At 39.6% G+C, this 25,878-nt stretch overlaps 2 protein-coding genes across 5 annotated transcripts in view; both read left to right on the top strand.

Moving 5' to 3' along the window:
- Positions 1 to 25,297, top strand: part of SLC5A3 (solute carrier family 5 member 3) — a 25,640-nt gene extending 343 nt beyond the window's left edge. Inside the window, exons 1-3 of one of the 4 annotated variants that reach the window (XM_029939008.1) lie at positions 3,654 to 7,295; positions 7,433 to 8,883; positions 22,588 to 25,297. In XM_029939008.1, the coding sequence (XP_029794868.1) occupies positions 22,924 to 25,080 (2,157 nt within the window). In that variant the 5' untranslated portion in view covers positions 3,654 to 7,295; positions 7,433 to 8,883; positions 22,588 to 22,923 and the 3' untranslated portion in view covers positions 25,081 to 25,297. Of the gene's footprint in view, positions 1 to 3,653; positions 8,884 to 22,587 lie in introns of those variants that run through there. The other 3 variants (XM_029939007.1, XM_029939006.1, XM_029939009.1) reach the window with 3 other exon arrangements.
- MRPS6 (mitochondrial ribosomal protein S6) overlaps positions 1 to 25,878 on the top strand; it is a 66,262-nt gene that overhangs the window by 368 nt on the left and 40,016 nt on the right. The window contains exon 2 of the mRNA XM_029939011.1: positions 238 to 472. Coding sequence (XP_029794871.1) covers positions 238 to 472 — 235 coding nt within the window. The remainder of the gene's footprint in view (positions 1 to 237; positions 473 to 25,878) is intronic.

Here is a 25,878-nt window from a genome sequence, read left to right as displayed (position 1 = left end):
GGCCCCGCTCCCGCCGTCGCGAAGCTGCCTCGTCGCCGGACCCGCCGCCGCCGCCCGCTCCGCCTCCGCCGCCCGCCTCCACAGTAGCGCCCGCCGGCCGTCCCGGAGCCGTCCGCGCTCAATAAAACGTTCTCCACAGCGTTGTTTGTGCAGTTATCTGGACCACGGGCGCTTGTGACCGGTCTCACGTTACCAAAAAAAAAAAAAAAATCTTGACTTCTCTTTTTCTGACTTCAGCGAACATCCTGCGCCGGGTGTCCTTAGCCCGGTTTCATTCATCCAAGTTGTGGCCTTTTTTGCGCCTTCCGGAAGAAATGTTTCTCCCCCTGCTTTCGATTGCTCTTGTGGTAGAGGATTTCAGGTTTGGAGGGATGCTAAGCGAAGCTGCAGCCGGTTCATTGCAAGTGATGGTGTGGCCGAGGACAGGGCCCCGCGGCCGGGAGGCAGCTCTTCGTCCTCTGTTCTGGGGCAGGTACTCCACCAGCCTTCGCCGAAACCCCCATTCTTCCCGTGAGTTCGGTAACGTAGCGTGTGGTGTGTGCCCCCCACCCCGCACCCCCGGGTGAAATAATAATACAGAAAGAAACCCCGACAGAAAACCTGCACCACGTCTGAAGTTTGGAAGCAGAGCTTTCTACAGCTCAAGAGTCAGGCTTTGGGTCACTTTGGAGGAGTAGCGATTCAATGAAGTTTGGTTCTACTGCTTTAAGCCTGGGGTCCTGGTCCGACCTCTGTAGAAAAACTGGCAGTCAGGGAGCGGTAGGAAGAAATGGTTCCAGTCTTGGCACGCTACGAAGTGGGAAAGGATACCAGTGCCTCTTGATCAGGTCTAGAGAGTCTGGTCAGGGATGCCATTGTGTCCCCAAGCTCGTTCTTCCAGAATTTGCCATAAGATGGGCTTGTGTTGTTTAACCTATGGAGTAACCCCCCAGCCCACGCCCCCCCCCCCTTTTCTGGCTCTTCTCTCTCCTTGCTAAGATGTTATGCTTATAGAGAAGAGGAACAAGGGAAAACGAAAAGCACATTACTAAAAAGGAAACATTTTTAATTATGGAGAAATATTTAAGCGCTTCCCTTTAACCTGCGCTTTTGAGGCGATACCATAGAGCCTGGGAAATGTGGTTGTTGACATTTATTTTACCTTGTTTTGGGACCAAATAGGTGATCACTAAAGAGTTCGAGTATAGACCTAGTATTTGTTCATTCCATAAACCTTTGAAAAGAAAACTCCCGCACTCTTTTGTCTTTAGCAAAGCTCCCAAGCACATTGGTTAGTTCACATGGCTTCAGGTAGATTAGTTAACATGTAATTTTTTGTGTTCTTTTTCTTGTATGACCCTGTATGTGGTACTTTTTTTTTCTTTAATTGTGGTAAGACTGTAGTGTAGTTTGGTGAAAATAATTCTATAGTTTCTTTGAAATTCCGGGGGGTGGGGCGACCCATTAGCAGATAATCAAGGTGAACGCCTCCCTGGAGGAGGAGGTGGAGGAGGCCTCCATGGCTTCTGATAGGACATTGTAACTGGTGAAATTGTGTTGAATTCCTTGACCTGAATAAGATTAAACAACGGCACCCCCCTCATAAAACTAGTTTTGGAGGAGGTTGTAAATGTGTAACAGACTTCCGGTTTTCAACAGTTTTGCTTTCAATTTAGGAATTGGATTCTAAAATAGGATTAATATTTGGAAAAATAAATGAATGAAAAAGTTAAAGTTAGGTGTATGTAAGGCAAAATGCCACTTGTGAGCTTGTGCACCTTTGGCAGGCCTAGGAAACCTCAGTTCTAATCCGTGGCAGTTTGTTTCTGCTGCAGGAAGCCTCTTATAATTCCTCAATTCCAAGTTGCATGTTTTTCGTATTTTTAGATTCGGAAGCCCCCTTTAATGCTGATGGCCTCTCCCCCTCTGCCACGACCATTTATGTGTCTTGGAATTGAGGAAATGGGTTTATGTTCACAACTCTTAGAGGAGACATGGATTTTGAGATTGCATTTTGTCCAGCCTCCTCCCCCCTCCCCCCGTTTTTTTTGTTGTTGTTGTTTTGTTTTTTTTGAATTCCCAGAGATGTCTTGCTCTGATTTGTTTTCTGTGGTACTCTAGAAGCCTGAAGAGCATCCCTAGTCTCTTTGGAGTATGATACTCTCCCCTCCCCTGTTTTATTTCCTTTGACCCCTAGCCGGGCTCCTTCAAAATGAGCAAGCAAGAATTTTTAAAATTAAAATGCAAGATAACTGGGTTGAGGCTGAGCATCTCATGTAACAGAGACCCACTGCACTGTATGTGATAAAGTCATTGGGGGGGGTTCCTGTTGACAGATTTCTGGGTGTAGCACACAGAATGAGTCCTTATTCAGCTATACAATTTTGTGTTGATCAGTCACTTAGAATTTACAGTGCTGTGTTTTTTCTTAGTTTGCAACTGGGAGTTAAAGGAGTCTCGTTTTTGTTGGATTCCAAGTTTGTACATTTATGAATGTGGTTACCAGTCCTCCCAAGACCTAGTTTATTTGGCAGGTGCCATTTAGCCTGAAGTTTATGTGTATGTTAAGAAAAAGTCTTATTTTTGTTTCTTTCCAACTTTTAATTTAGCATGAGATGTAGGTAAATTCTGAAGTGTGGCTAAGTTCTGAAATTAGATATGGTAAAGTAATGGATGTTGTGAAACCAGGCCTTTAAAGGTGATTTTTTAAGTTTTTTGTTTATTTTTGAGAGACTGTGAGCAGGAGAGTGTCAGCCTCTCTCTCTCTCTCTCTCTCTCTCTCTCTCTCTCTCTCTCTCTCTCTCTCTCTCTTTCTCTCTCTCACACACACACACACACACACACACACACACACACACAATCTGAAGCAGGCTCCAGGCCCGAGCTGTTAGCGCAGAGTCCGATGTGGGGCCTGAACCCACAGACCGTGAGATCATGACCTGAGTAGAAGTCGGACCCTTAACTGACTGAGCCCCCCAGGTGCCCTAAAGGTGATAATTAAAGCCATTTGAAAAGATGATAGCTTAGACCTATCTTAGATTATATTTATAGAAGGGTCTCCAGAATAAAAAGATTGGAATATCGATACACGTGTATCAGGTAGCATTGGAGTTTTCTGACAACTGAGAAACTACCTGTGAGATGGAGAGTTCTTTCTTCACCTCCACCTTACCCTCTTGCAGTGGGAACACTCAAGTAAAGAGAAGCGGGGTGGTGCATTTCGGGTGAGGTCAGACGCTGATTTCTGAGAACCTTTCTCTGCCAAGTCTGAGAAAATGGCTGATGTCCTTTCATGTCACCTTGAAATCAGATTTTAAAGATTGGTACTTAATTTCAGTTAGGCAGAAGATAACTGCTAATACATGAATGATAAAGTCGCATACTGTGTAGGAAGCCTGGGAAAGCTGTGTAAACTGTACAGAATTTTTGCTCTTAGGATGGGGTCAGGAAGAAGAATTTTGAGGTGGAAAAAAGATCTATGCAGAACATTTATATTGTGTGGTTGCTTTGTTTAGGAACTTTTTTTTTAATGTTTTATCTTTATTTTTGAGAGAGACACCCGTGGAACATAAATGGGAAGGGGCAGACAGAGAGGAAGACACAGAATCCAAAGCAGGCTCCAGGCTCTTATCAGCACAGAGCTCATGTGGGGCTCCAACCCACGGAATGTGAGATCATGACCCGAGCCAAAGTAGGACATTCAACACACTGAGCCACCCTGGCGCCCCAGGAACTTTTTAAGTTTAGGGACATTTTAATTGTCATGTCTTAGTATGTTTCCCCAGAGTTGGCATGTATAGAATTGTGAAAGCCCTGGGCAAATATCTTTTGGCTGAAGTTTTCTCATTGCTACCCAGGAATTTTTACATGAAGAATTAAATAGTTTAAATAATTAGTTTAATTGCAACATGAATGCACGTGTGTACAATAAAATAGCGTTCCTGTATCATGTATGTACTTTTCTAATAGGTAACTACTTTGGAAATCTTGAGTTCCTTTTCATTAAAACAGATGTCACCAGTCATTTTATGTTTAATACGTCTCATTTTAAAATTTCATTGGAAAGCAGATTATGTTTTAAATTTTTTAATGAGTTATTGAAATAGTTCTTTGTAGGTGAAGAGTTTTATGTTGTAATCTCAGTTTAACTTACAACCTGGGTGTTATAAGTTTAGAAATAGAAGTGAGTAATATTCTAGTTCTTGAATATTATTCCAATTTCAACAATTTCTATAGAAAGCAATAAGTTTTCTGATTGTGCAGTGAAGAGTCTTCTATTTTTCTTTGCCAACACCGTTTTGATGGGGAAAATTGGCAAAAGTTTTGTATTTGTTCTAGAGTTGTTTCCACCATAGAATCCTCTGACAGTAATACCTACAATGTTTATGGAGACATAAAGTGTTAATGATAATGAACTCAAGTATGGGACTGGCCCAGGCTACCTAGATCATGCAGCTTGGCTTGTTGGCAATATTTGATAACGAAATAGTGACATTTTTGCTCTCAGGTGGCGGCAGACAGAAGTTCAAAAGGAAACTTCTTTGTTCTAGCTGTCAGATGGAGAAGTTAGTCTTTTTCTTCTCCTGGGCCCTCCTTGAACAGCTTAGCTTGTATCTTTAATAGTCACCCTTTGTGTTTTGTCTGCTTGAAACCAGACAACTTAAAATAGTTCTCCAGTAATGAAAGCCTTGAGCCTTGTGGGCAATGTTATACTCTCATTTGGTATTAAAGTTTTCTTGGGTTACAGCTCAATGCCGCAGCAAGTGATTGAAGAAGGAGTCCTGTTCCTGCCCCTGAGCTACAGCTAAGGTACAAGGAGTGGCTTGGGGGTAAGGAATCCTTCCTCACCAGATGTGGTTTGTATTTGTTAAGACTGCTCGTCAGAAGTTGACATTTCTGCACTAATTTTTATTTTCTTAATCGTTACTCATGACCCACCCATTCGTTACTCATGTTTATAGTTTTTTAAAATCTAGGAATTTATGTGCAGACTGCTATTGAGTCTTCTCACCTTTAGATCACAAAATCACTTTAAAGAAAACAAAGAGTTTGAAAGCAATGAGGGACACATTCTAAGGTAATAATTTTCATTCAGTGCCTTTGCTGTATTTGTAGTACAAGCATAATTTTTCTGTTCCATATAAAGAGTACCTATTTTAGGGGGAAAGCAGTGTTCTTAGCTAACACAGATTGTCAACACGTTATCTCTTAGTGGAACCACATTTAAGGAATTAATCAAATATGAGGAAATCAACCAAATTTAACATTTGGTAAGGTATTAATATATTTAAAGGAAAACTGCCCTTAGGAGTTTGGAAAAGGACAGTTAATCCAGTTCTCTTACCTTCGTTCAGTGCTACAGCAGGGAGTTGGCAGATGTGGCTCACAGGCCAGTTTAACCTGTATTGTATGGCTTGTGAGCATGGAAAGAATTTTACATTTTTAAGTCGTTGGAGGAAAGAAACATCAAAAGAAGGATAACTTATGAGGTTAAAATTCTATGAAATTCAGATTTCAGTGTCCATAAATATAGGTGAATTGGAACATAACTTTATTTTTTTTATATTTGTTCTTGTCCTTTACAGAAGTTCACTGACCCTTGATTTAGAATATACAGACAGAATTTCCTGGGTTCAGTATTAGCTTCTTATGGTGCTTTTGTCTGACGTTTCTGCTTCCTTTTTTCTCCTCCTGTTACTACTATACCTTTTACCTTCATATGGATGAGTTGCCTTGTTTTGGTAACCCTGGCATTTTGTGCTCTTCTGTGCTGGTAACATAGCCTCCTGGGCATCCCCTTGACACTGCAGACTCAGTGTGGTTCAGACTTGAGTTGCCCACCCTAAAACTGGTCTAACTTACTTTGTGGCCTCTCTGTCTTTTGTCACCCGTAGCTGAGCAAATGCAACTCCTTATATTCCTGTGATCCCAATCCCCTGTGGTGTCTTTTCTGCTCAGGTTGAACCACTAATGTTTCCATCTTGATTCTTGCAGTTTCTTAGCTGGTCTCTAACACACTGCTCAGGGAAGGATAGTTAATGCCTGTAGTAAATGTTTCTTGGAGTACAAAAATAGTTCTTGAGATACTGTAAGACAGTTGATATTCATTTGAGATTCATTTTTAACCAAGAGATAAAACAAAGCATTGTGTAGTGATGGCTTTCTGACTAATTCATGGTCTTTCTGTAAAAGTTGATTGTGCCCAACACTATTGCCAAATTCCAGCACACCTCTCTCTTTCAGAGACATTCAGAATGAAGTCTGGCATCTAAGGCCATCTCTGATAGAACTCCCAACTTTTTTTTTAAACTTCATCTCAATTTCTTTCATTCTCTTTCCATGTATTAAGTAAACAGACCTGTTGTAGATCTCCATAAATACCATCACCTTTCATTTTCTTTGGTGCCTGTGTCATCCTGCTTTTCTTGGAATGCCCTCTCTTTCCATATTACCCATGATTTACATGAAAACTTGCCTCAAATTCATTTTAACTCCTTTAGTACATTAAAAAAATATTGAGGGCCTGCAGTGTTAGGAGTACAGAATATAATTTTCCTTTGGATTTGCATGGTGTTTTCCTGTGTCTTATCATACGGATCACTTTCTACTGTGTATTGTACTTAATTGGTGAATGTTTATCTACTTTGCTAGATTACAAAATCTTGAGAGCAAGCCTGTTTCATTTCTGTCCTCTCCTCTGCACTGCACATGTCCATGTTCACTTAGCTACCTTATGGGATTCTTACTCTCCTCTCTGACACAGTTATGGGTGATAGCATGCTGACCTCTTGTGTTAGAGAATTGCTTTCAAGTCAGTGCACTTGGCTTGCACTGTGCAAGGTGTATGCCTACCAGAAGTGGTGTTGGTTCCCAAGACTTTATTTCATGGCAGGTAATCTTGTTTTTATAATAATTAAATATCATGTAAACTGATAAAATGAGTGCAAAACTTTTTTTCCCCCTGAAAACCAAGTTGGATTCTTTGGAAAGACTTGATAAAGGTGAGTTCTTAAAATAATGGCTGTAGAATTAGATATGGCTGTAATACCTAAAAGTTTGGGAGAAAGAACATTAGTCCCAAAGGATTCTGTGTGTAGACTGCTTTACAGGGATTTCTTAAAGCTTTCCACTTTAATGAAACTGAAAATGGAAATTGTAGATGATGCATTTATAGGTGTGGTTTAGATCAAGCCGAAGGAACTTCAATCAGCAAGGAGCTCCTCCTCATCGATCCCATTCTCCAAGTGCTTTCACCCCATATTAAGATTGGCAAATGAATGTACATTTATGTGTTTAACTTAAATAAAATGTATAAGGTACGTATGTATGATATTTTGACTTCCTGCTTTAGCTTTAATCCCTTTTTTTACCTGTTACTTTTGGATATGATTGTTTGGGATATGAAAGCTTCTGATTCAGTAAGTGTTCTGATTTTTGTTTTCTAAATGATTAGAAGAACATAAAACGCTCAATGAAGATACTGGTTGTATTATGTCGGAATAAACAAAGAACTGACACGGGGAGACTAGAAAGAGCTAGAGACAGATCGACCTGGTTTTGCTTCCTGGCACCTATCTCCTAGGGATCTTAACCTTTTTGGATCTTCATTTCCTCGCTGTAAAATGGGAGTAATCCCTAAGTTGGAGAGTCTGAAGATAAAGTGGTAACATGACCTTGGAGGTAATAGGTGTTCTGTATGTCACTAAAGTAGCTTTGTGGTATCAGGCAAGTGATTGAACTTTTATTACCTAGTTTTTCATTATTGCTGCTTTATTGATGAGAAGACTCCAAAAGGTAAATTTTTTTTATATGTAAGTTGTTTTATCAGAACCTGAGGGTTAGTCAGACCTGGAATATAGGAGTTGCTCAGTAAGTTTTGAATTTATGAATATGAGTCATACTGGATAATAGCCTGCATACTAATTAAGCAAAGGCAAGCTTTTGTATCTAGGAGATAACAGCGTGTATGTATGAGGGTTCCCACGAACTCCACCAGCTTAGAACAATCTGTCAGACTGATGTCCATCATTTATTAACCCCTGCTGGCTTTTGCCAGGCACTGTGCTTTGGGACTCCTTATTAAGAACTAAACTATTTGCATCTGGTCTTTGTGTTTATCACTCTCATCCAACTTTATTATAACTAGTACTTAGACTTAGTGTGTTTTTTAGGTGACAAGTTGGGAAAAGTGAAAAATGGGGAAAATCTAAACAGAAGAATTACTTTACATAAGCTGTTAATTATTAAAGTGATTTGAGGCAAGTGTAGGGGAAACCTTATTTTAATTTATTCAGTGAATATTTGATTACTAATGGCCAGATTACTAAAGCTGTAAGGATAACCTCTTTTCAGTACAAAAAATAGATGGAGCAAATAGATGATAGGCCAGTTGATTTCTCTCACTTCATGGTATTTTCAGTTAGTATTCTGTTTTTCATTTCTGATACAGCATTGTATTTCAAAATTAAATATTTCATTTTAATTGGTAATTTTAAGAGATTTGTTCCATTCCTAGTGTATAGATTTTATTTTTATGAAAGAATTACTATTGCTTCACAGCACATGTTGCGGGAATGTCTATTTCATTAATACATTTGATTATTTTAAAAAATTATTTCGTAAGTCAGGAATACTCATGATCTAACGAGTCCAAGATAAGACCTTCTACAAGAAAATGTGCATTTTTTTTGATGTTCACTTAACTGTCGATCTTCTGAATCCAACTTTATTTTAGACTTAATTTGTGACGTTGTACCTGATTATTTGATTTTACTCTGAAGCTGCGTAATGGGATTGGGGATGGTATAAAGTATTGGGCACCATTTGAAGCACACTTGAGAAATACGTTTGTGTGAGTCTATAACGGAAGAAACCAGACTGTGACCAGGACGAATAGTAATGCTGGTAACTTAAGTCCTTTTCATTCTGGGAGTTGGCAATGTGAATTGTAAATGTATTCATGAGTTAATAAAAACTACTTAACAAAAGTTGCCTGAGAAATAGCCAGGATGTGTGTTGAATTCTTTTAATTATTGTGTTTTAAAACTGGGTAAGTATGAACTGTTGTCTTCGGTTTAGATTACATTTTGTCATAGTTTGGAGTGTTTCAACTCAAGACTACAAAGGGTTGGGTGGGCCTGTGGCAGAATGGAAGGGCTGCTGGATGGAGGAGGAGGTTATGTGTGCTGGTAGGGCTGGAGCTTCCTAACCCAGCCTGTTGCCTGGGAATGTGGGTCTGTTTTTACTAGCTCATCCTAGTGTTTGTAGCCAGAAATCCAGATTTTGCAGAAAATTTGGGGTTTAAAGATGTTGGCAACTAATTCAAAAATACTTCAACACTGTGAACCAAATGAAATCTCGCTGTTGGTCAGATATGCTACCATTTTAGAATTTATGATTTAGGTAATTGGGTTTGGACATTTTTTAAAAGGTGTCCCTAATGGTCTTTAGACGTCATTTTGCATTTGGGTTTCAGAAATTGCTGCTCACGTGTTGATAAACCCACTTTTTAACCTATCATTGGTTTACAATAGGATTAATAATTTGTATAAGTGGCAGATATGTTTAATTCTTAAAAGAAGTATTGGTTTCTAGTTTGGGGCTATTGCATTATGTATGCCCATTTAGGCTAAAGTGTACATATAGACTTCAGAGACTGGAATAAGAACCAAAGTATGACTTAGTGTAAACTGTCAGATGTTAGTATTTTTAGTATATATATTTTTTTGTGTTTTGGGTTAGTGCTTATTTTAAGCATACATTAGTGCAGTTTGGTTTGTATCTATTGTACTAATCTGTTAGGTTTTTGCAGTACTATTCTGAGCAGACAGCTTGTCTAGAAAATGAGATTTTTTGAAGTTCACATTAGCTTATATGACCCATGAGCCTTGGAACATAATATTACCCTGAAAAAAACATAAGAGCTCTTCTAGTCCGAGTATAGAACAAGTGTATGATATGGTATTCTTATTTTATTTTTCAAAATTTTTTATTTATATTTGAGAGAGAGAGCACACGTATAAGTGGGCAAGGGGGACACACACACACGCACACACACACAATCCAAAGCAGGCTCTAGGCTCTGAGCTATCAACACAGAGCCCGAAATGGGGCTTGAATTCATGAACCGTGAGATCATGACCTGAGCTGAAGTTGGATGCTTAACCAACTGAGCCATCCAGGCGCCACTAATATTTTTATTTTTGACCAGGCTTGACCAGGCTTCATGTTTCTGTAGAGTGGAAGGCAAGTTGTTATCTTGACTTTCTTTTTTTGTCTTTCTCACTTCCCCATTCTCACTTCATATACATAACAGCAAATCGCAAATTAGAAAATCTCAGGTCCATTTTGTTCCTATCTTCAGGTCTAGGGTATAATTAATTTGTTCTGCTCCCCCTCCCCCCCCACCCCGCCATTCATTTTTAATTGCAGGGTCCTGGTTAAGGGAATCCCTCCCTGCTTTGGGGACATTTCAGGAGTGGTTGGTATGGGTGAGAGCTTAAAAATGGAATTGGAAGTGAGAGTGTGGACTTAACCGTTAATCTGAACCTCCTCAACCTGCAGCCTTCTGTGCTTGAAAACTGACATTTGTTTGCTTCTGCCCCAGAATCAGGAAGTGCTAGTGTTGTGTTTATTTGGCCTTTAGTTTTTATAATGTTCTTGTTAACACCTGCCTTTACCATTAAAATGCTGGAGTTTTCGTCAAGCGAAGAAACCCAAGTGCAGCTATCATAGCCAGACTGCTGTGGACTAGTCCAGTGTGGAAAAATTCTCAGTGTGGTGATCAAGACCTTAGCTGCACTTGGATTTCAGGGGCTGGGAAGGTCCTTGACTTGAAACCCATGTGTAGTCTTTGTTTTGGTTGGTTAGCTGGGTAAATTATGAATATAAAATATCGTTCGGTTCTGGTTTTGATTCAGGTTTAAGGTGAGTGTTAGTGAATGAAAGGCTAAATTTGAGAGTAGGGTCTATGCCAGGCATATGTTACATATAGAAAAGATGTACTTAAGTGTTCTTTAAAAAAAAAAAAAAAAGTTTGTTGAACCTGTTAAGTAAATATGTGACCCAGTAGTATATTGTTTTGATTCTCATTCTTTTTCTGGTATACTATTTGCCTTCTGTTTTGTTGGCATACTTCATACAGTTGCTTTCTCATACACAGTAATTGCTGTTTTGAAAACCTTAGACACCACGTTTCCATCAGGGAGGAGCTTCAGTTCATGGTAGCTGTAGTAGCACTGTAGGTCTCAGGAACCCCATTCTCTTGTGGACTGAGGCTCAGGAGTTTTTGCCAATTCAGTTTAAGAAGACTAAGGTGAAGAAGAAGTCCTCCTGATAAAGTTTTTTTTAATTAAATATTTTATATGGTTAGGATGAAATAATTGGAAGCTGTAACTTCAACATCTTCAAATTTCAGACATTCATGAAAGCAGTTGTGATCCTGTTTCTCTGGATTTTTAGACCAGGCTCCTTGTCCTGTCTTTGAAATACAAGGGGAAAACCTAGCTGCATTCATAATCTGTAACACCATACCTCAGTTTTATGTTCACTTTTTACATTGAATTCAGGCCATGATTTCTATCAATCCTTTCAAATACAGTTAAAACTATCCTGTTTGTGTCCTTTTTACTTCTTGAAAATCTTATAGTCCCCAAACCTTGAGGAAAATTAGGAAGTTCAAAAATTTTCCAAACGAATGTATCTTCTTGAGGAAACCTCCCGATTTCAGGATCTTCCATTTACGTCTTAGCCTCCTGGGAGAACTAGAATCTCGTCTACAAGGAGGCTTGTGTTCACATTTTCTGGCCCTTGTCATGGGGAAAAAGAAAATTTTGGCATATGTTCTGCTAGGAATCTTATTTCCAGGAACATTAAGACTGGAACCAAGTTGGATGAGCACAGAAAACATGAAGGTGATCCACAAAGTTGACATGGGTGGATGTTCCTCTAAATCTTATGTTTGATGGTACCTCATCCATAGTGGGTAGTTTAAGCAGGGTGGGTGTGTATATGTGTTTTCCCCTTGAATACTCAGCCATCTTAAGGGTGAGGTGGTGGGATCTCCATTTTACAAGGGAAAAACCTGAAGCAGAAAGGTGCCTGGGTCCCACAGCTCAGTGAGTGGCTGGGCCGGCATCCTACGGGTAGTCTCAGCCTAGAAGCAAGCGCTACTTTTCATCACTGTATCATCTGTAAAAGGAGTGTCCAGCGGCGTGGTGGTACAGGTACAGTCCCTTTAGATTGAAGGAAGTATTACACATCTGTTTTGAGTCCCTGCGGAGAATACCAGCAGTACCATCTTCTGGGGGAGTGCAGTGGTAAACTGGAAGACAAAGTTCCAGCTTTCCTGGAGCTTGCATTCTATAGTAAGGGAGACAAACCAAATGCTAGAGAAAGTGTGATGAGAGACAAATGTGGCGAATTTCATTTTTGTTCAGGTAAGGCAGAGGCTTAAGTGAGAAGGACACCGTTGCCGGTAACTGGAGGCAGTGGAGCTGGAACAAGTGCAGGGATCTCAGGAGTTAGCTTTGCATTCAGTTCAGCAGGCTTTTGTTTTATAGATAGTTGCCTTCAGAGCTTTCCTGAAAGAATTGACAGTGCAATTTCTTAATCTTTTCCACAGGACCTTTTCATTTAGTAATCTAGACAATGCCTTGAGGTACATATTCTTTCCCATTTTATAGAAGTGAAAATTAAGATGCAGAATTGAGCACACATTAAAGGAAATAGTTTAATGAATCTCCATACTGTGCCCATCACCCAGCTTCAGCAAGCAATCGACATTTACTAATCTTGCTTCATCTACACTCTGCCCACTTGGTTTTGTTTTTCGTAGTATTTTATATTATCTTAACCTTATCTTAAGTTTTAAACCTTTAGAAGAGTTACAAGACCGGGGTGCCTGGGAGGCTCCATCAGTTAAGCATCTGACTCTTGATTTTGGTTCAGGTTGATCTCATGGTTTGTGAGATTGAGCCCTGCTTTGGGTCTGCACTGACAGGGTGGAACCTGCTTGTGATTCTTTCTCTGCCCCCCCCCCCCCCGCCCCCCGCAGTCCCCAGTAAATATTAAAACAAAAAAGAAGACCAGTTCAATTAACACCTACATCATGGACTGTTAGAATTTGCCCTATTTGCCCATTTTGTTTGTTCATTTGTTTTAATCTGCACTGTTTGAGAAATGCAGACATCTTGACATGGCTTTTACTTTTAAATTTATTTATCTTTTTTAAGGAAGAAGGGCTTTCTTCCTAACTACGACATAACCATTTCACAATTATGACATTGATGCTGTTTTATAAAATGTTCAGTAGATGTTCAAATTTATCCTGTTATTTAATTAATATCTTTTAGATTTTTAATCCAGTATTCAATCAAGGATCAATCAAAGATTTAGTTGTTTAGTTTCCTTGATCTAGAACAATTCTCTGGTCTTTGTCATTAATGACAGTAGCACTTGGAAGAGTCAAGGCCAACTGGTCTTTAGAATCCCTCGATTTGGATTTGTCTGTTTGGCTTTCTCATAATTAGAGATAGGTTAAACATTGTTGGCATAACTATTAAATTGGGATGTCAGTGTATTGTATGAGGAGGCATGTCAGTTTGTCTCACTACGGATGTTAAGCTGCCAGTGGGTTTACGTGATACCCACTAGATTGCCCCAGTGTAAATGTATTTTCTTTTTGTAATGGGTGACTGTTCTAGACTGACAAACTTGAGACTGAGTATTCTCTTCAGTCTTCCGCTTGGTTTAGCATCTGTTGATAATTCTGAATCAGTTATTGCTGGACTACGTTAAAGCAAAGTGCAGATCTAAAAGTTCACCTGTAAGTGTTTAGTATGTATCCAAAAGATTCGGGCTTTAAAGAAAAACAGAAACCAGCCACAGTGCCTTTATGACACCAAATGAATTCCATAACAAACTCTGAATTGTCTCAAATGTTTCTCCCCAGTTGGTTTGCTTGAATCTGAATCGAGACAAGGTCCACAGACTACATTTATTGGATGGCCTGTTGAGTCTTCTACTCTAATAGTTTCCCCACCGTCCATTCTGAATTTGGTTGATCATTTCCTGATGTTTTATATGTTCGTCTATTTCAGGTATTTTCTGTGAACTGGCAGGTAGAAATTTGATTAGTTTTCAGGTCATTTTGTTTTGCATGAGTACATATGTATTCTGGGTGTAGCATCATAGGTCTGTCTTGTAGAGAAGATTAATTCTTGGTGGGTGCAGCCTCATTCATCCATTTTAAAGTTCCCCATCAGCCTTTCACCTAAGGATTCTGGCATGCATTGTAATCATTGCCTAGGATTTGTATAGTTGCTTTCTTACAATTAGAGATAAGGTTAAATTTTGATGATTCGTTAGGAACTACAAAGGATGATTTTTTTAATTACATTATTCCTTTTGTATCTGTTGAGTTTTTTTCCTGACTTGTGTTTATTTCTATTATGTGTATCTTCCTAGGGAATGTAAAAGGATACATTCTTCATCTTTACTTCACAGAGGATGTTCCTGGACTTCCTTAATGATATGTTCTCAATTTTCTATAAATTGGGCTTAATGATCATGCCTTCCTCTTGCGTTTTTTGTGAAGATTGGATGGGTTGGTACATGTAACACAGAAATGGTGCTTGGCACCAGCACCATTTGGGCAATGGTAGTTAACAAAGTAACTCTCAGTTCTTTGGAAACATCTCAAGTTTCAAGTGTAATGGAGAGGTGAAGAAGGGAGAGTCTTCATAAACTGACATGCGTGAGCGGCTTGAGATTGTATTGAGTGGGCTGAAGGAAGGTGCTGCTTGCCCACACTGACTTGCCTTTGCATGGAAATGACTGCAGTAAAAGAAACACTTGCATGTCACTACACACTACAAAGTGGGTGTTGGTAGTACGTGGAGCACGTTCTGAAATGGAGTGAGTGCAATGAAGTATGTAGACCACTCTCGCGGTGGGCAGGTAGGATGAGATTGTGGCTCCAGACACAAGGTTTTTACTACCTTGTGGCCCACTGAGATCCCCCTTCTTTCCCCCATTGAGATTTTTATCTGAGTAAAAGGCTTCTTGTTGCCTAGTTTGATTTGCCTTGTCATTCCACACACCTTCCAAACTTTGTGATAGCTGGTGGCTTTGGTATGGGAGGAAATGCTGTACTCTGTTTTGGCCTTTTAATCTGCCATTATTTATTGCTTATAAAAACTCACCATTGATGATTGTGTAGGACATTGAAAGTTTAACACTCTTGGTTGCGTACTTGATCATTAATATTTGATTCTTTTACTTAGCAAACACTTGGCCTCCCTGTTGTGTGCCAGACTGTTCTAGACACAGATTACATCGCTGAACAGCACAGACAAGAATGTCTACCCTGATAGAGTTTACAGTCTGGTAGTGAGGAGACAACAAACATAAATAAATTTACAGTATGTTATTGGTGGGATTGAGTGCTGTGGAAAGAAAGAAAGCAGGCTGGGGTGCCTGGCTGGTTTAGTAGAGCATCAGACTAGTGATCTCAGGGTTGTGAGTTCAAGCCCCACATTGGATATAGAGTTTACTTTTAAAAACAAATAAATAAAGCTGGATGAGAGACTGAGATGGCTAGGGGAGTTACTTTTGAGCAAAGATGTAAATGAGAAGAGAGCAAGTTCTGTGAAAATCTGGGAGTGCTGAGTCTACCCTCCGTAGGGAACAGCAAATGTCAAGGCCCAGAGCTGTGTTTGGTGCATTGTGAATAAAGGAGTGACTGCTTGCTGTGTTTGTTAATACCCTGTAGAGGGCCAAGGCCAAAATCTGGAGATCAGTGAAGAGGTGAGGGCATTTAGTTAGCTAGATGAGATGAAATGGTGATTTGGAATAGAGTTCTAGCATTTGAAATGGTAGGTGGTCTGATTCTTTTGAGGTAGACCCAACAGACTAGTTGGGGGGACTGATTGTGTGTGGCTTCAGAGAGACCGTGCACAAGCAGTCAGGGATGACCGTATTCCTGACATCATCAGACTTGGGCAGTAGTGAGAATGGGGTTGCCATTCTTTGAGATGGGGGGGACTGAGAGGAAGACAGGTCTCAGAGATATGAGCCAAGTTATTCACACTCCCAAAGAAGGACAGGTCGTCCCCAAACACTTCAGTCAGAACTGTGCCCCACAGATTTTACTGTGAGAACTCTTCCATCTATCGATCATGCATTTCCAGTCCTTTTTAACCAATGCCTTATGGGTAGAAGAGTTCGCAGGTGAAGGAAGCCTGGCTTGGGTAGATCATGTAGCCCACGGTAACAAAGTCAGGTGGAGAAGGGACTAGATTTAATTTTTTATTCTCTGGGGGAAAGGGCTAATTAACACTGCAAAGAGAAGGAAGACAGAAACTTTGGGTCTGAATGGTGAGAAGCAGGATGAGCCCTGGTCTTACAGCTGACTCTGTCTACTCTGTTTACTTACCTCAGTTTCTCCTTACGTATATTCATTAACGTGTGATCATACATAAATACTTAAGTTGAATTTTTATATGGTGCTGTTGTATATTTTGTAAACATTTGTTATATATGGGTACATACATCTCAGGTATTTTTCTGCAAGCACAGATTCTTAAACATGGAATGATGATATGGAATGTCTTTTATTAATTGATATGGTTTATGTTTCTTTCTATGCGTAAAGAAATGTTCTTGTCCTTGAAGTTATTATTGCCTAGTGATTACAAGGGCAGAAACTATTTAGACCCAATACATGTGAGTGCAGATCTTGATGTAAATGCAAGTAAATAACTGTCCTGGGGCAGGTTCTGTATGGTTTCAGGTTTCTCATCTGTGAAAGAATCATAACTGTACTTGTCCCATGATTGTTGTGAGGACACTCATGCACCCAGCATTCTGGGTAAAGTATCTATAAGGTGTTGGGACTTAGTTCAGTTAGTGTCATTTCTTTAAAAAAATTTTTTTTAATGTTTTATTTATTTTTGAGAGAGAGAGGGAGGGAGGGAGGGAGACAGACAGCATGAGCAGGGGAGGGCCAGAGAGAGAGGGAGACACAGAATTCAAAGACAGGTCCAGGCTCTGAGCTAGCTGTCAGCACAGAGCCCGACTCGGGGCTCGAACCCACGAACCATGAGATCATGACCTGAGCCGAAGCCAGACGCTTAACCAACTGAGCCACCCAGGCACCCCTGTTAGTGTCATTTATAAACTCACTTATCTTTGGCAGTCACCTCTTACAAGGAAACATAGGCACTGCCGCTCTCATTTCATATTCTCATTTCTCTTAAAAAGATGGTTGGAGTTTGTGCCATATACACGATCTGGTGTCGTCCACATGAATGTTGAGATCAGTGGTAATTTGGAAGTTGTCCGCATACCAAAAAGGTTTTCATTCTCTTGAGACTTTAATAACAACAACAGCACAAAACATTGTGAGTCAGGCTTCTGTATTGATGGAAGCAGGCTAAAATGAGTATATCTTGGGGAATGTGTGTATATAGATGAAATGATGAATCTGATAGTTTGATTTTTTTCTTAGGTGAGTAAGATTTTATTTGACAAAATGGTTTACTTACATGGGGAACCATCCTCCTAAACCCCTTCTCTCCCTCATACATTGCTAAAAGTGGAGCTTGTTCCCATTGGTAGGGGGTTTCTTAGATCCTTGCCCACTCTGCCTCTCTTTCCATCTCTCTGATGATCCACTAGGACTAGAAATCCCCAGAATACAGTTTAAACGCCATTTGAGTTCAGAGTTTTGTGCATTTCTTATGTACTTTTAGAACTGTGAATAGCTAAGGTTGTAGGTATAATAGAAATGTTTTGCCAGAGAGATTTAAAGGCAAACTCCTTACATGTTTTGGGGACTGTTCTATCATATGATTACATGTAGTGTTATCTTTAGCTCCACTTGTAATTTGAAATTGGCTGAAATTCATATCAGTTGTATTAGGAACCTTTCTTTTGCTTTTGAAGTGTCACTGATAAACTGCTACCAATACTCATTTCTACATTTTTAAAGTGTGGGTTGAAGAAGGTCCTATATGAGTGCTTACGTGCTCTGCTCCGTGCACCATTAATCTACTCTGCTAGTGGGATTTGCTTTACTGAACCTTGAATCAAGGTGACAGAAGTGAAAATGAGTTATGAAAAGCCTGTAAGTAGAATTTTGTATAAATTTAGTTTGTGTGTTTTACTTGAAGTGATGTAAATAGGAACTAATTCATGATACGGTTGAGAGCCTCTTTAAAATATTTGTGGGAGAATATATATTTAATATATTTCTTTATCTAGTTCTTTTATTTGTAAATAACTTTTGTGAGGAACCTAATATGCCATATTACAGTTGGTAATTTAAAAGTAATTGATATCCTCAGTTTTAGTCCATGCAAGTTGGAGAAGGTAAAGCAACATTTACTGAGTTGCGTGTTTGTTTCTTTGGGCAATATTATGTGCTTTTCTGTATGTTAATTATTCCTTATCAAACCATTAGGAGCTAGATGGTGATTTGATTTTATGGATGAGACAGTTTACATAGAGCCTCTTTGAGGCTTATGGAGATTACGTGCCTAGATCCTGCATTTGGAAGTAACAGCTTGGGCTCCAGCCTTCAAAGTTTGTCTGCTTTCTTGATCACACCGCTTATATATGTGTGAGTTTTCAGAATTGTTTGTATTCTGTAACCTTCAAGTTACTAGCTGGTACAGTGAGCATTTTTCATCGGATCAGAATGGAAGCAAGACCTGGCAGTGCTGGGATGGCCTGTTCACTACTCAGGTAGTGAGTATGTGGGTTTTAAAGTGACTCCAGAGCTAAAATGATTGTCGTTTGGTCACTTCTAGTGTCACTGTATTCTACCCTTTGTGAGTCCCTTTGCTTCATTGATTTGTTATGATGTGGAGCCCTGATACCTTTAGGAATTGCTTTCTTTGTTTTCTGTTGGTTAACTTTATATCTAGAATGACTGTATGTCCTGGATTTTATAGATTGTCCTGGAATAATTTCCTAGTTTGGAAGATAAATTATATAGTCACCCTAGATTACAGAAAAGAGAGACTAGATTTGGTTATTATGATAATTATAGTTCTATTGTATTACCTAATCGGTTAATAGCTGGTTTAATTTGGTGTTACCTGTCTTTCTCTTTCTAGTTCAAATGCAGCAAATATTTAGGTATGGCTTTTTATTTAGATTAATTCCTCAGGTGTAATTTAATTCGTCCAAACAGTACCAAAATTGTATTCTAATTTTGTGCAAAACTATCAACAAAACACTTTCTGAGAAAGAACCCTTCACCTCTGTGGGGGCTTCTGCTCTGTTTTACAGTGCCCTTGTGTTTTTGAGATTTGGCTAAATTCATTCATTATACCCCCCATCACCACTAGGGGACCACTTTATACATTCTACACATAACACTTCTATTATAGAAGCACTTGTTTCCTTAAAAATGTACTACCAAGGAACCAACCCATGTACTTATCATTCCTGTACCTATTGTATTACTTGTCTCCCTTAATGGGATTTACCTGAACCGTGTAGCAGCTTAGTTCTAGTAATATAAAGAATTGAAGAGATTCTTTTTGGCTGATGAAAAAATTTTTCCATATATATTTTTCCTGAAAATAAAGGAATTCTGGTTAGTGTTCTTTGTATTTTTGTCATAGAACTATTTACTTCAAAGGAGAGAGAAAAAATACCAAGAACTTACATTGTATATTTTATTTGGAACCATTTTTAAGGAGTGCACAAATTATATCCTAACAGTAAAGTTTAAGGCTGTGACCATCTCTATGTGTAACAGAATGTAAAATTTAGCTGCATTACATTATAGTATTTTATATTTTTCTACCAACTAAGTTGACCTATTTTTGGTTTTGTTTGTTTTTCCTTTTCAAGTCTTTACCGGGTGCTCGTCTCTGGATGTATTTTGTTTAAATTGGAAAAATCTTAAGCCTGCCCATAGACTGGTATGGTATCCAGTGAGATGGGGACTTTGGCAGTGGCTTTTGAATAGTCTGAGGAGGCATAAGCAGACAGAGTTGAGAATTCAGCCTTGAGCTAGTGCTTGGCCACTCTCTGCTACCTCTCCTGTGGGCAGAACGTCTTTTCTCTCTAGCTTACCTGATGTTCTGGAGAAGTTAGGGGTTAGATCAGTGTGAACATTCATTCATCAGGGAGCAGACTGTGGTTTAGATATCTGACTTGTATAGATTGTATTTGACAAGAACAATGTTACTGCATCGGCAGTCTTACTAGTGGTTTAGTGATTGTTCTGTTTCTGAGCACTTGGTTCTCTAAACAAATAAGCCACGGGTAGGGGCTGCTATGACATGTACCCACCCCTCCTGCCCTCCCAGCAAAAACCCCTGATATTTTGTTGGTCCCTTCTTGGGAGAAACACATGGTTGGTCACTGCCACTGAGAAGAGCAACACCTGAAAGGGCTGTTTTGACTGGTGAGTTAGGCTTTTCTGTTTAAGTTGAGTCAGGTGGCTTGGTTGTTGAGTGGTGGGGAGAGCTTTGTTGAAGGCAGGATTTCATAACAGCCAGCAACTGTTTTCTTTGTAATTAAGGACCTGTCCCTTATACTGAAACCTTAAAGATGCCCTCCCCCCTTTTTTAAGAGAGTCTGTGTGAGCATGGGAGAGGGGTGGAGGGTGGTGGGGGGTGGGAGTATGTGGAGAGAATCTTAAACATGTTCAATTCCACAACCCTGGGATCATTACCTGAGCCAAAACCAGAAGTCAGATGCTTAAGCAACTGAGCCACCCAGGTGCCTCAAAGGTGCTCTTTTAAATAGTTCATGCTTATTAGTAATCTGATTATATTTTATAAAAAACTTAGGTCATTCTTCTTTGATAACGTCCGTTTCTTGAGAAAGTTTTTGGGGTGGGGAAAATGGACATGAACTAACTAGCAAGTATGAAGTGATACAAATCCCGACTCTTAGTGGGTTTATGTTTTTGTATGTGGGAGTTTTATTCAATTGGTCATTATTGACACTGGCTTTTAGGAGGAATGATTTTAATCAGTTTTCTTGGTATAATTATCATAGTGCTTCATGCTTAAAAAGGCATAAGGTTGGGTTTAAGTAAGATCTGTCTGTCTAGACAGCATTATGGATAAGACCTGATAACCTAATTCAGTAGAACATTTATCTTTAGGCATTATTTCCAGCTCCTTGGTTTGCCAATGAGAGGTGTGTGTGTGTGTGTGTGTGTGTGTTAATTTTTAATACTGTGGTATGTTTTGGACAGTTTTGTAAAGAAGTGGCTTTAGTATCATTAATAGGACTTAAGTTTACTACTGGTTTTTAAAGGAAGCTGCCTAGATTCATCAGAAAGCACCTACTTTGTTGAGTATAGAAAAACATTTCACTTAGCATTGCTTTATCACAAAAGGAGAAATCATTTTAGAAGTTGATGTGTGGAGGCATTAGGTTGAATAATAAATTGTTCTTTATATTGATCTTTCAGCTACGATTATTAACTTTGTAGATTTAGAATTTGTCTCTTTTCCAGGAGAAAAAACATCAGATTCATAAACTTGATTTTAGGTGGATTTAAATGTCTGTTTTCCAGAGTGATTTTTTTTTTTTTCCTTAATCCAGGACTGAAAAGTATATGATTGACCTAATTGAAGATAATTTATTATCTGATGGTTGATAAATGTTTGTTTTATTGAGGTTTGGAAGATATAATAATACATTATTTTTTGGACTTTCAGAAATTTTTTCTTCCCCTCTCTACTCTCTTTGCTTTTAACAAGAAAGCATTATTGAAAGGAAAAAAATACTCAACAGAATCAAACTTTGTGTCTGTGTGCCTTTATCCTCTCAGATTCTCTTGGAAATAATGCCTGATGAAGGAAGGCAAGGAAACTACCTCTTTGAATGTTTTTCAAAAATCTTCTGATGTCATCCTTTTAGCTAGTAGAAGTAATAAAATTTTAGGGTTTTATAAGTTGTATGTTCCTAATTTTTTTGTGTGGAATGTCTTGTTTTCCTTTATGGCAAGAATCCTCATAATTTCGACATTGCTGTATAACTGCCACAAATAGAAATTTGTAGGAATTTAGGAAAATTTTATTATAATAGATTTGTATAGACTAAGTGATAATCTGTGTTTGGGGGTAGATGATAACATCTAGTAAACTCTACCTGCCTGTTCGATTCAGGATCGTAACTGGCTATAAAAAGTGCATCGTTCAGGATTTATAGCATTTGAAGATTTATTCTGGTACCCTTATGAATAATTAGTGTTATCCCCCACTTGCTCCTTTAAGGTGCTTTAATTAAGATCTTGGTGTCTCTTCCAGTCTGAGAAGACCACACTAAGATAAGAAAAGGCAATGTCATGGCAGGCAGTTCTTAGTTGCTAGCGAAGTTAGGCCACTTGGTTATGAGGTTGATGAATTTTTGTTTTTAGTTCAAAATGATAAATATTTTCATGACTTACGTATCAGATGTGCTAGTATAGTTTTTTCTTCTGGAACTGAAGTATATTTTAAAAGGTTTTTTTTTTCCTTTTTATAAAGAATGTCTTGTTGCGCGCCGTTTTGCTAGACTGAAAGTTTCCTCATCCCTTGGTGAGACCCTCCTCTAATTCAATCTTTGTCTTTTGTCTTTGCTGCCTTGCAGGGTTGGTACAGTAGGCTTCACTAACTTAGCTGCAACTCAGAATTTCTCCTCCAGCACCTGAGTAAATGCTGATGGTCTTGTGGAGAGTGGATTAAGAGTACGAGCTAAGTTCTCAATCCCAATTAAGAAGCGGAGGAAAATTTAAACTGTCTCCTTCAAAGTTTATCACAACCACCACCATCAAGACAGCAAACCAAAGGACAAAGACTTTGACCTGCTGTGTTGCTCTGTGTAGTCCAGTTCACGTATGGTTTACAGACTTGGCTGGGGTTACTAATGAGTAAATAAAAAGTTGGACACTTCTGTCATTGGACACTTATTCACAAAATTACCAAAATGAGGGCTGTACTGGAGACAGCAGACATTGCCATAGTGGCCCTGTATTTTATCCTGGTCATGTGCATTGGTTTTTTTGCCATGTGGAAATCTAATAGAAGCACCGTGAGTGGATACTTCCTGGCGGGGCGCTCTATGACCTGGGTAGCAATTGGTGCCTCTCTGTTTGTGAGCAATATTGGGAGTGAGCACTTCATTGGGCTGGCAGGATCTGGAGCTGCAAGTGGATTTGCAGTGGGCGCATGGGAATTCAATGCCTTACTGCTTTTGCAACTTCTGGGATGGGTTTTCATCCCGATTTATATCCGGTCAGGGGTATACACCATGCCTGAATACTTGTCCAAGCGATTTGGTGGCCATAGGATTCAGGTCTATTTTGCAGCCTTGTCTCTGATTCTTTATATCTTCACCAAGCTCTCAGTGGATCTGTATTCGGGTGCCCTCTTTATCCAGGAGTCTTTGGGTTGGAACCTCTATGTGTCTGTCATCCTGCTCATTGGCATGACTGCTTTGCTGACTGTCACCGGAGGCCTTGTTGCAGTGATCTACACAGACACTCTACAGGCTCTGCTTATGATCGTTGGGGCACTCACACTTATGATTATTAGCATGATGGAGATTGGCGGGTTTGAGGAAGTTAAGAGAAGGTACATGTTGGCCTCACCCAATGTTACTTCCATCTTGTTGACATACAACCTTTCCAACACAAATTCTTGTAATGTGCACCCTAAGAAAGATGCGCTGAAAATGTTGCGGAATCCAACAGATGAAGATGTTCCTTGGCCTGGATTCGTTCTTGGGCAGACCCCAGCTTCAGTATGGTACTGGTGTGCTGACCAAGTCATCGTGCAGAGAGTCTTAGCAGCTAAAAACATTGCTCATGCCAAAGGCTCTACTCTTATGGCTGGCTTTCTGAAGCTTCTGCCAATGTTTATCATAGTTGTCCCAGGAATGATTTCCAGGATACTGTTTGCTGATGATATAGCTTGCATCAACCCAGAGCACTGCATGCAAGTATGTGGAAGCAGAGCTGGGTGCTCTAATATTGCTTATCCACGCCTGGTGATGAAGCTGGTTCCTGTGGGCCTCCGGGGCTTAATGATGGCAGTGATGATTGCAGCTTTGATGAGCGACTTGGACTCTATCTTTAACAGTGCCAGTACCATATTCACCCTCGATGTGTATAAACTCATCCGCAGGAGCGCAAGCTCCCGAGAACTAATGATTGTGGGGAGGATATTTGTGGCTTTTATGGTGGTGATCAGCATTGCATGGGTGCCAATCATCGTGGAAATGCAAGGAGGCCAGATGTACCTTTACATTCAGGAGGTAGCAGATTACCTGACACCCCCAGTTGCGGCCCTGTTCCTTCTGGCAATTTTCTGGAAGCGCTGCAATGAGCAAGGGGCTTTTTATGGTGGAATGGCTGGCTTTGTTCTTGGAGCAGTCCGTTTGACACTGGCCTTTGCGTACCGTGCCCCAGAATGTGACCAACCTGATAACAGGCCAGGCTTCATCAAAGACATCCATTACATGTATGTGGCCACAGCATTGTTTTGGGTCACAGGACTCATTACTGTAATGGTTAGCCTTCTCACACCACCTCCCACAAAGGAACAGATTCGTACCACCACCTTTTGGTCTAAGAAGAGCCTGGTGGTGAAGGAGAGCTGCTCCCCGAAAGACGAACCATACAAAATGCAAGAGAAGAGCATTCTGAGATGCACTGAGAATAGTGAGGCCATCAACCACATCATTCCCAATGGGAAATCTGAAGATAGCATCAAGGGCCTTCAGCCTGAAGATGTTAATCTTTTGGTGACCTGCAGAGAAGAAGGCAATCCAGTGGCTTCATTAGGTCATTCAGAGGCAGAAACACCAGTAGATGCCTATTCCAATGGGCAAGCAGCTCTTATGGGTGAGAAAGAGAGAAAGAAAGAAACAGACGATGGAGCCCGGTACTGGAAGTTCATAGATTGGTTCTGTGGCTTTAAAAGTAAGAGCCTCAGCAAGAGGAGTCTCAGAGACCTGATGGAGGAGGAGGCTGTTTGTTTACAAATGTTGGAAGAGCCTCCACAAGTTAAACTAATACTAAATATTGGACTTTTTGCTGTGTGTTCACTTGGAATTTTCATGTTTGTTTATTTTTCCTTATGAACTTTTAAGGATATGATGAGACACTAACTTAAGAAAATACTGGTCTTTGGAAAAAAAAAAACACATGTAACTGTTGCATCTCTCAGGCATTGTTTACGCTGTAGGTTTTAGCCAAATTTTACTTAGCAGAAAATCATCTATTTACAAGACTTTATTTTCCCAGAGATGGATGAAAGCAAATTTTCAACCTAAATGAAGTAAAACTTGTTTAACAGACTGAATTGTGCAAATGTGGTTTAAAATTTTCCATACCAAAGTAAGGAGAGACCAATTATTCTCATAGAACATGTAGAACAGAATATATGCTAAGATATTACAAGTAAGGTATACTGTCTGCACTGCCAAATCTTGGTAGGCCTTCTTAACCTGAAGTAGAAGACTTGCTCATTTCAAAGTTTTTTCTCTGTCTCTGTAATCCCTACTACCATTTAAAACGGAATTTGTAGACATTGTATAATCAGTTATTTACTGAAAATCTAACCATGTGCTTGTGGGGTACTTGTGTCAGGACAAGTTAGTTCATTTGCAGGGCTCATTGTGCCAGCATGAGCCTGTGGATTCTGACTGCCGAAAAGAAGGAAGACTGTTTTCCTGTAGCTGTTTTTATACCACCAATGTAAGGAATGTTGAGAAAAATTCCAGTTCCTTTTTTTTTCCCCTACTTTGACTGAAGTTTAAGTGAACCATAACTCAAATGACCATCAAGTCTATCTTGATAAAGTTATGTCATGACTTTATTGTCAGATGATTAGGGGAGAAAATGAAATAAACATTGCTGATGATCCCCAAATTTATTGA

Source organism: Suricata suricatta, chromosome 5 (assembly GCF_006229205.1).
Source record: "Suricata suricatta isolate VVHF042 chromosome 5, meerkat_22Aug2017_6uvM2_HiC, whole genome shotgun sequence".
Lineage (NCBI taxonomy): Eukaryota > Metazoa > Chordata > Mammalia > Carnivora > Herpestidae > Suricata > Suricata suricatta.
The sequence above is the reverse complement of the archived record's forward strand: the minus strand, read 5'-3'. Positions and strand labels throughout refer to the sequence as shown.